At 33.5% G+C, this 11303-nt stretch overlaps 1 protein-coding gene and 1 long non-coding RNA gene across 5 annotated transcripts; one reads left to right on the top strand and one right to left on the bottom strand.

Moving 5' to 3' along the window:
• The first annotated feature begins 867 nt into the window (after positions 1-867).
• Positions 868-4752, top strand: LOC109178025. 4 transcript variants are annotated; one of them, XR_002053658.1, is made up of 6 exons: positions 868-1163; positions 1292-1519; positions 1822-1916; positions 2541-2580; positions 2692-2766; positions 4509-4752. It is a non-coding gene; the product is annotated as an uncharacterized LOC109178025 (long non-coding RNA). The 4 variants fall into 4 exon arrangements; XR_002053657.1 differs by having other exon boundaries at positions 2529-2580; XR_002053656.1 differs by adding an exon at positions 2874-2944 and having other exon boundaries at positions 1822-2580.
• A 2704-nt stretch (positions 4753-7456) lies between these two features.
• On the bottom strand, positions 7457-10581 carry LOC109178332 (homeobox-leucine zipper protein HAT5). The gene is made up of 4 exons (XM_019327965.1): positions 10085-10581; positions 9475-9608; positions 8943-9182; positions 7457-8004 (listed from the first exon to the last, which is right to left on the bottom strand). Exons 1-4 carry the CDS (start codon positions 10164-10166, stop codon positions 7639-7641), a joined length of 822 nt encoding a protein of 273 aa, XP_019183510.1. The 5' UTR covers positions 10167-10581; the 3' UTR covers positions 7457-7638.
• Between the last annotated feature and the right edge of the window lie 722 nt (positions 10582-11303).

Below are 11303 nucleotides of genomic sequence, written 5' to 3'. Positions count from 1 at the left end.
TTTAAGATTAGTTACATATAAGTGATTAATATATTAATACAAAATATATCTAACTAAAATTAATACAAAATATATCTAACTAAAATTAATAAATCTAACTAAAATTTAGTATGCATTTATAGAAAACTAACTGGCAAAAGTAGAGATACATATATATGTGCACCATTTTTCAAAAATACATTATTAATTTACTACAATTTTTATATAGTATACATCAAATAAATACATTATGGTATATATAATAACATACAATATATGTTTAGTAAATTAAAGAATATAGTATACATATCATAATTAATAAGTCTCAAAATTATCAATCTACATTTGTATGTACAAAAAATGGCCCAAATCCTATATATAAAAAAGCAATCCAATCCAAATTAATAATCAGGCAATTGAGTATAAATGTTGCTCTTCTTCATCACTCCAAAGTCTAAACCATATCAACGTGATTACACAATAAAAGTTCATAATCTCTGTAATAATTCTAACTATAGTAATCCTAACTATAGTAAGTATACTAATAAACCTTACTAATAATCATGTTAATACTACAAATAGTGTTAATAGGAATACTAATAATCTTATCACAATTTGGGATAAGGAATACTACTAATCCTAATTATAATGACCTCTATCTATATATATATACTTTATGAAATTATTATTACAAAATATTACTAATTAGTAATTACTAATGAAATGTGAAATTAAAAAAAAAAAAAACATTTTTATCTGCAGAATGGAAATAGTACATTGCAGTACACTTTAAAAAAAAAAATTAAGATTAAAAAAAGCTTCATAATGCGGTCATTGACTATTTGTCGAGAATGTTCTATATTCATTTCCAGATGTCTCTTTCTCAAAATCCAGAGCCACGATGAAGAATAGCTCTCACTTCTCTCTAAAAATTGGTGTAGATTTTTAACTTATTATTGAGACATTGAGATTCTGAGTGTCGCTTGGGTAGATAAGTTCCAAAATCCGTGATTTTGGAATGGATCTTTGGAGCAGACATGGTTTTTTCTTTGCTTATGCCGGATCTTCGCAATTGGATATTTCACCGTTAGACGAAAGCTAAACCGTCCGTAGTGAGTTCGCATCACAAATTCCGGCATAAGATTGCTGTGTTGACTGACTGACTCAAAAAGCCATGAAATCAGGTAAATTTTCTAACACTCATTTCTTAATCTGTGTATTTTCGTTCGTTTTTTTCCTAAAAAATTGTAGATTCATGCACTCTGTAAAGCAAAAGCTCAATACATTACAATTCGAACTGACCTAGTTACAGATCTGGGCTTTCATTTCAGGTGCATGTTGGGATATCGCCTAGGGTTTGCTTAAGATGAGTTCTTTCATTCCTAATTTTGGTTTACTATTTAAACATTCATGAATTCTAGACAAAATACACCACTATTGAACAATATGTTGCACGGAATTGCACATGCAGTATTACTTATAATTTTTCTCAGTTTACTTTGCAGGTACTATAGTTCTATGTATTTGTCAACATGTTATGGTATGGGAATATCACACACTTAATTGAAATAAAGTTTGTAAGAGTCTCAGGACATTTATTAAATTACTGTGTATTTTGGTTCCTTTATTTGCTAAAAAATGTACATTCATGGATTTCTTGCAATTTGTAAGCCAAATGTGAATTATTCTGAATACACTTTTTAAACTGCAATGTTATTTTGTTAATGTGATTTCTGTTTTTTATGAGTATTGGTTTTCATGGAATGCATGTGTATATTAAGTAGTTTGAGTTTTGCTTATAGTCTACTTATTTCATAGGTCTTTTTTTTCTATGAAAATAAGGGAAAAAAGCACTGTATTAAGTCAACAACAAAATAAACAGTTGAAGAAGTACAGAAGACTTTAGTTCAAAACTAAAGTTCCATTAGAATTCAGAGGTACATAATATATTAATATATTCCCCTTTTCTATTGAAACTATCTTTAGGCGGATTGTGTAATTGACATTCCCAATTACACAATCCTAAGCACACTGTCAATCTTCTAGCCAACCATTTGGAAAGTAATCTTCCGTGTTTGCCATTTAGAAAGTCATCTTCCGTGTTTGCCATTTAGAAAGTCATCTTCCGTGTTTGCCATTTAGAAAGTCATTTTCTGTGTTTGCCATTAGGTCGTCCACTACCTGCAAAAAAAAAAAAAAAAAGAGCCCAAGCATAACCATGTATAGATGATTTATCATGTTGTAGTGAATTAGTTTAGTATGTACTTCTAATTTGAAACATGGCCACATGCCCACTTGCCCATAAGGCATATAAATATATGTCTAATAAGCATCAATGTCTTTCAGCTTCCAATAGTTTTACAGGCTAAATTGTCTCAAAATAGAATTCCCCTGGTGGAACCAAAGAAAAATGTTCTATGAATACAATGTCTACTTCCTACATAGGGAAGTAATTATAAATGTTATGATATTAGACAGTTCCTTTCTATTTTAGACTAATAAAGTAATACCCTAGTTGCACATCCAGTATTACTTATGCTTTTTCTCAGTTTATTTTGCAGGTTCTATACTTTTCGTAATTAGTCAACATGCTATGAGATGGTAGTATAAAACACTTTATTTATCTAAGTTCAGACTGAGACAAAATCTCTTAACTATAATACAGTTGACTAATTTTTAATAAACAATTGATGGTTTAAGTTTACTGTGCAGGTACTAAACTTGCCTTAATAAAATGCACAGTCAAAGAGATGGCAGTATAAAAGAGTAATAATGTTAGTTTGTGAGGTAAGTTATTTTAAATTTTATGAGATTATAGTGTTCCTTTCTGTTTAAGAGTAATACTTATGCTTTTTTTCACTTTACATTGCAATTAATATACTTCCCTATATTAGTCAACATGCTTTGAGATGGGAGTTAAACACAAGTATCTATCTGAAGTTTGTGAAGTAAGCCACTATCAATGGTATGATATTACAGTGTTAGTTTATGTTTCAGACTAATAAAGAAGCACTACAGATAGTTGTTAACAATGCAGTTATCTTACTATATTGGCATAGGATTACAATTTATTGTAAATGCGTCAAGCATATTACCTCCTTCAATTGATAGACTTCTGAAATAGTACAAAGTTTTATATCCCTAGATAGTGATAATGAATAGGAACTACACTCCCTAAAACTTGATTGTGAGACAATACTCTTCATTGGAGTCTGCTCATGACATATACGGTAAATCCTTACTAATGTCTCCCAATGCTTCACATGCGTTTTCATCACTTCCAAATATTTGCATCCCCTGCAATCCTCAGAACTTGAATGGAATACAATCATTTGCTGTAAAAAGGGACTTAGTAAGTGTTTGCACTAAATATATGACCAGTTCAATTATCTTCATTAATCTATAAATGTTTTTTTTACATATTGAATAAATATTTCTGATTACCCCCAAAAACCCATAGTATTAAGATCCCATGCCATATTTTCCAATTAATAAATCACAAATGACTATAGCCACCAAAGTTTGGTTTATAATTTGTTTTTTCTTCTAAATTATAAGTATAGTTGGTACCAGGACTATGTGGTCCAATGGTACCCGGGTTGGACTTCCATTAGGAAGGTTGTGAGTTCAAGCTTCAGTGGAGGCGTTATTAGCTCCTTGTGTTTCAGTAGGTTGAGAAAGTATATGAACAGATACTACAATGTAATAGAGCTAGTAGCATTCAAAAAAAAAAAAAAATAAGTATAGTTGGTAAATCAGAATCTTTCCACATAATAAGTGTTATTAGATATATAAATTTTCTTTCATTTTTTAGAACTACAATTTAAGATCAAAAGGATAGTTGAAAAATTATCTTATTTATACTATCAACAGAATCTACAATACTAACCTTTTGTTCTTGAAATAGGTCACACGGGATTTACAACCACATAACCAATTCTTAAAATCACCATATCCAGTAGACTGCGATAGAACATTAGTAGTTTAGTACAGATACTACACACTGGACTCTTCTGCAGAAACAGCCTAGATGAAAAGTAAAAATTCAAATAAGTAGTAGAAAATGTACTTTTTAAAAATATAGATTAGGAAACTGATTGCATTAGAAGGTCAATAGAATATTCAGTTGTCATCTGCAGAGACATATTAGCTATTAGGAATCTGAAAAAGTCTTTAGAATCGGAAAAAAAAAAAAAACTAACAGTGCAGAAGTATATTATGCAAAACTTTGGATTAGCTGTTAGGAAGTCAATTAGAGTAAATGGTTGTTTAGCAATGATCTTTTGGAGTGGAGAGTAGATTTCGACATCCCTTCCCACCACATCTTTAGTAATAGAAGATACAATTGTAAAAAACCATTTAAAGTTCTATTCTAAGAAGATATTTGCGGATTTTCTTACCAAAAAGCTCATTGTCATTCACATCAGCTCATTGTCATTCACATCATCAGGATCTCTTCATCCACGCAGTTCTGGGACTGATAGCCTTAACTTATACATAGAGAATGCATTTTTTGGTTTTTCTTGCAGAGTATTGCCTATACGACTCAGGATCTGAGGCTGAAATAGTTGGTATAAATCTACCTCTTTATATAGAGGTAGAATTCGAACAGGATTCAACCTAGAGAAACGAAGAGTCTTCATTGGAACAATGTTTTTAATTATGTTGTTTCAATCTCAAAGTGTTTATTTTAAATTTTATTTAGATCAGTTTGAATTTGAATTTGTAATATATAATGCTATTTGCTTCCATTCAGAACTCGTTCTCCAAGAATTTTCGGTAATTACAATAGATCAGTTTGAATAAGAGCATCCACACTAAGGGGAGATTGTGGAGTTATTTCAGAAGAAATAACTTGGATTGAGTTATTCACTAGTGTGGGATGGAGTTATTAGATGAAATAATCATCCTGCAAATTACAAAATAATGTCAGAAAATAAAGAAAAAGAAAAAGTGAAAGGAAGAAATGCTGTGCGCGTTTCGCGCACAGCAGGGCCAAAACCTGGCGCGTGCAGTGCACGCGCCAGGTGGCGCGTCAGGCGCGCCAGTCGGCGCGACTGGCGCGCCTGACATAACTTTTTTTATTTTTTTTTTTTAATTTTTTTTTATTCTGTTTTGTTTTATTTTATTTATTTTTTCTTTCCCCTCCCACCTTCTCTTTCCTAATCACTCTTACATTATCTCCACATTCTTCCCAACTAATGTGGATGCTCTAACGCGTAGTTGCCATCTTTATTGCTCGGTAATTACAATAGCATTAAATTAGCGGTCTAAAGTCATCATTAAATAGCGTAGCAAATCAGAACTCAAATTGCGCTGCATTAAATGTTGCCGTTTCAATTCAATGATTGGCAAAACTTCTTGTTTTATTATAGAGTTAGATTAGATTAGATTAGATTAGATATAGTCACATTAGTCTTCCCACAAATAAGAGCATCTACATCAGAGGAGAAATGGGGGAGAATTTACGGGGTCGTTTACTTCATTTCTCCGTTTTTCCTTTTTCAGTTTTTCATTTTTCCATTTTTTCAGTTTTTCATTTTTTCATTTTTTCAGTTTTCCATCTCCATTTCTCCAGTTTTATATTTCTCCAATTTTCTGATTTCATTTACAAATTTCATAATACCGAGCACAAGTAATAATAATAATAATAATAATAATAATAATAATTTCATTTTACAAATTTAATTTTTAACTAAAAAATTCAATACATTAATACTAAATGTACAAAATGTAACAAAAGTCGATAAAAACAAATTACTAAATAAATTACAACTATTTCAAATTTTTTTTTAAGGTCTGTAACTATTTCAATAATTTTAGTACATAGTTTGAGTGCATAATAATAAAAATTAATATTAATATAATAATAATAATAATAATAATAATAATAATAATAATAATAATAAGTAACAATATTAGTTAAAGGAAAAACGGTAATAATAATAATAATAATAATAATAATAATAATAATAATAATAATAATAATAATAATAAAATCAAAGGAATTAAAGAAGAAGAGAAAGAAAAGGATTGACAAGTATAATAATAAACTGAAGAAGAAGACGAGCCTCATCCTCAACGCTCGCTGACTAAGTAAAACTTACTCCAACAGGATTCGGAACCGAGACATCCAGGCCAAGAAACACTGTTCACCCGTTTTTTTTCATTCCTCCATTTGGAGATGTTTGTTTTGGGTCTCTCCAAATTCCTTAAGAAATTTGGAGAATGGAAATAGAAGATGGATTTGGAGGAGTAAATTTAATAAACAAGTTTTCCATTTTTCATTCTTCCACTTCTCTAATTCTCTATTTTTTTGGAAAATCCTCCAATTTTTCATTTTAGTAAACAACCCCTATTACTTTTGAGGCCAAAATGTCATGGTGGCAGAGAGAGAATCAAGAGAGAGAAGGGGTGGGGAGCATCTGCAAATGTTGGGATATTACTCTGCCCAAGAAAAAAAATGAATGATGGAGGAAAGAGAACCAATAGAAATGACATGCTTATTTTTTATATATTTTTTTTATAAAATCAGTTTTGATTTTTTTCCCTTACCCTCCCACATTATTCTCTTTCCTACTCACTCTTACATTCTCCCCCCTAATATCTCCGACTGATATGGATGCTCTAAGGTGATTAAATTTAGTCTTTAATTTTCTCAAAACGTTCAAACACCCACAATATATTCATTAAGAGTTATTATATGTACTTTCTCCTATAAATAAAAGTTTTACCAGTAATTTATAAGATCAATTTACATTAATATTAACAATGATATTATGCCAAAGACTTTGTGATCAAATAGTATAAATGTAAAGTGTGATTTCCTCAAATGGAAGGTCATAGTTCCGAACTCAAAAACAATGATACCTCAAAAACTCATTTGTGATCTCATGACCTCCCTTATGGGTGAGTCACTATATATTATTTGAGCACAAGATGGTTGACATTTACAAACATCATAGTTCCGAACTCAAAACAATGATACTTCAAAAACTCATTTGTGGTCTCATGACCTCCCTTATGGGTGAGTCACTACATATCATTTGTGGTCTCATGACCCCCCTTATAAGTAGGGACGGAGCGAGAGGGGGGAGGCGGGGCAGCTGCTGAAATTATTTTAGCAAATAGTCATACGGAAACGAACTCTAGTTAATCGCCTGTAGCGGTGGTAAGAGTAGTATATATATATATATATATATATATATATATATATATATATATGCCAATTCAGTGACGCATCCAAAAATTTTGTTCAGCGAGGGCGAAACATTAAAATAAAAGGGATAGTTTAAAAATAAAAAATAAAACAGTTAAAGAACGGAACATTAAAATAAAAGGGATAACTATTGTTAGATATAAACAAAAAATAAAACACATCAAAATTTTATAAAAATATTTATAAATTAAACATCTCATTATACATACATATACACACACACACACACACATATATATATATATATATATATATATATATATATATATATGCAATAGATCAGAGCTTCCAGGGAGATTCTTGTGATACTACTGCACACATGACATAGATAGAGGAAACATCCAACACCATTATTGAACATAGTAAACTAAAACCAAAAACAAAAAACTAAATATATAGTCTAAGACCAGAACCATCCGAGTGGCTCTCCATCATCATCATCATGGTGGCCGGGGCTGCTCTGCCGCCACAAACATGGCGGAGAAGTAGTTGTTCTGTCCATCGTCACTGCCATCATCCTCTTCCGATTGCAGAGCCGCCTGCAGCCCCCCGCCGCCACCGCCGCATTCATGGTAGTTGTGATGATCCTGATTGTGAAAATACGAGTCCCCGCTATCCACCAGCTGATGAGGACTGTCCTGATCCACCACCGCGCTCCCCGCGCTGCCACTGCTCAGCCGGTCCTCCACCTTCACGTTCGCTCCCACACCCGCCGCCGTTGCATTCCCCGGAACCACTGGATCAGCCGCCGCCGCCTTATGGCTCACCACCTCTTTGGCTTCCAACTTCTCATTCAGGGAAGCCAGCTTCAATAATAATCAAATGTCACAATATCAAAGTGCTACTCAACAGAGTCTCAAGTCAACTGTATTCCATTTCAACTAAAAGTCTAAACTATACTTCAAACCTATTCAAGTTGGTTAGACTGTTGACTTAGGTTATAAGTTCAGACTCTCAGAGTCCTGGTACGAGAGTTAGACTCTTGACTTACCTAAATAAGTTTCGAACCCCGGAGGTCTGGTAGAAGATTAGACTATTGACTTAGGTTATAATTTCCAACTCCCAGAATCTGGGTAGAAGAGGCCTAATGCCTATTAGACTTATTAGTATAACATTGGCTGATTTATCTCTTTATAATCCTTTATTGACCGAGTTACAAGGTAAAATTTATCCAATACACACATTTTTATGATCAACATGTACTAATTTAAGGTCTAATTAAGTTCAGGTATATGCTTCAAGTGTTTGAAAACATACTTGTTTTGTTTTCTAGTTAAGGTGGGGTTTACAGCTCTGTGCAACACATATATTTTAATTTGTAGCTAAGAAGGAATCTTCCATGTTACGTGATCAACAAGCTAAGGTCAACATTAAAATATACTGGAGTACATGAATATGTACATGTTCTATCCATTAAAATATGACAGATCGCCGGATCTTAAAGCCACCAAATTAAACAATTTATTGATAGGGATTCATATATATATATATATATATATATATATATATATATATATATATATATATATGGTGTTATAAATAACCCAAATGAGGAAGTTGTCAAATTAAATGCAGAATTTCAAAGAAAAACCCACAACCCGACAAGCCAGTAACCTAGTTTGAAACAGTTAGTAAGCGAACTGCTAATGTAATCAACAATTCAGTAGTTTGGAACAGTTATTAAGCGAACCGTTAAAGGTAACACGAAAGTTAAATTGAGAGAAAAAAAGAAAGCATTTATTACCTCGGCTTTGAGCTTCTCCTTCTCTTTGAGAATGGAGTCATAGTCAGAGAGAAGGGATTCATAGGAGGATTTGAGTTGATCATAGTCTCTTTCAAGCTGTTTGGTCTTCCACCGTGCACGGCGGTTCTGGAACCAAACAGCCACCTGCCTAGGTTGCAGCCCAAGCTTGTGGGCAAGCTGGGACTTGCGTTCTGGCTCCAGCTTGTTCTCTTCCTCAAAGCTCTTCTCAAGCAAGTGCACCTTAATTAACAACCAATCAATTATTAAATATGGGCACCCACGAATCAAATCAAATGGAATAAAACAACAAACTTTTAATTTGTTAGATTATATTGCCATATATGATTATATGTCTTGACTTTTCTCCGAAAAATTCCTTCAATTTCATAATCAAGATAAGGAATTTGATGCCGCCCAATATGAATTGAATATGCCAAGCTTATCTTAAAGGAATCATATAAGATCAGGCATAATCATCACAAAAGAAAAACACAAAATTCCATCTTTTATCAGCGTCGCCAACTCCACAGACCTGCTCCGGAGTGAGGCGGCGCTTCTTCTCCGGCGACTGCTCGTCGTAATATTCCTCGTCAAAGAGTTCCTCTGGAGAGGTGAAGAACGGTCGCCTCTTTGAGGTTTCCTCAAGCTTCACCACCGACCTTCCTCCTAAACCACCCAGCAAGAAAACAGTATGAATTTGATTCTTCTGAGTCAACTAATCCTTAAAAAGATCAGATTTTTAACCACTAAATCCAGTCAAAATTTATATATGTCCGCCTCATATAGATCTGATCATCTTTTACTATTCAAAACCGCCATGATTCATAGAGAAAAATAAGGTATATTTGACTCGGAGAGATCATATGATCAGCAGGAACAGTTATTTATTACTTATTTTACTTCTACTAATAGACTCCCAAAATTCTACTCCTTCATATGTACTCCATGAGTTGACAAATCAGTATTGATTATGATTATTTTCATCACGTGAGTCCACTGAAAAATGTCTATATAAAAAACATGTGAGAGGAAGTACAAGTTGAGACTTTAAAATAAGAATACACCAAGTATTTTTTACTTATTTTGGCTGAAAATTTGCATTGGAATGTGGAAAAGAACAGAACGGTTTTTATTTTTTTTACCTCGGAAAATAGGATCGGCATTCCCGAGGAACAACATGTTGCCATGGCATGCAGGGTCGAAGAAAATACGCCCGGATTCCATATTTTTCGTCGAAGATTTTCTTGAAAACCCGGCGATCAATTAGAGTGTATTAAGTACTGTATATACGACTTCCAACAAAAACAGCGGTGAAAGAAAAGCTCAAGAGAGTAGTTGACGGCGTTTTAGAAGAGCATCAGCTTGTGGCGGAAGAAACTGGTACTCCACAGCAACCTCGCCGGAGAGTCCAACGGGCAGATGCAGAACCCCATCATGCCAACCACCTTTCCCAGCTCCGGCGTGTTTCTCCGATGGCGACGGCGATCACTGATTTTTCCGGGGAAAAATCAGCAGATAACTAGGAGATGTGGCTGCTTATCCGTGACCGGCGGGAAATACTCCGGCGAGGGTCCGACGGCAATTTAAAACTCTTTTTAAAATTTTATTTTTTTAAGATGCTGAGTGTGATTGCATTCGGCAGCTAAAGTTGATGGGGGTGAAGGGAGGGAATTTTATAGTCGTGTGTATAAGGATAAAATTACGGAACTACCCCTGCTACTCCCGATGCGGACAAGGAGGGTATGGTAATTCCAATCGGCCTTCGCTAACTTGCGCGGGGGGCGTATGCATGATTTGGCAGTTAGATCTTAGCCGTTGGTTACATCGTGAAATGCGCAAAATGTGGAAGATTAGGAGAGAGAGGTGGACCCGTAAACAGTAGCCATCCTCTGCGGTCGGAAGATTGTCGGGCAGTTACATCCAACTTAGCTGAATGGCTGTGACTTGACAATTCGAATCTTTGCAGAGGGGCCCTTTCTCTTTCGTTATTTTCCTTTTTCCACCCTTTCAATTAACTTGAATAACCTATCATGATATATTGGAAAATATGTTTCAAATTATTTTGTTTAGTGAAACTTCTTGTGATGTGATATGTTTTCTTTTGTAATTAATAAGTTCTTTTTTATTTAAAAAATTAAAGGAATGAATCAAATGTGTTCTTTATATTTTTGGCAAATAATATAACAATCTTGACTTTTTTTAAAAAAAAAAATAAGTTGAGGTGGTAATTAACGTTAGAATAAGCTTGAAGGGATATAAGGTGCGTGGAAGTGGAAGCTAGGGGTGTTCATTCGGTTAATCGTTCGGTTAACCGAACCGAATTAACCGAATTTATTTTTGCTTTAACCGTTAACCAAACCA

This window comes from Ipomoea nil, unplaced genomic scaffold (genome assembly GCF_001879475.1).
Source record: "Ipomoea nil cultivar Tokyo-kokei standard unplaced genomic scaffold, Asagao_1.1 scaffold0813, whole genome shotgun sequence".
Lineage (NCBI taxonomy): Eukaryota > Viridiplantae > Streptophyta > Magnoliopsida > Solanales > Convolvulaceae > Ipomoea > Ipomoea nil.
Note: the sequence above shows the minus strand (reverse complement) of the source record. Positions and strands in the feature narration are given on the sequence as shown.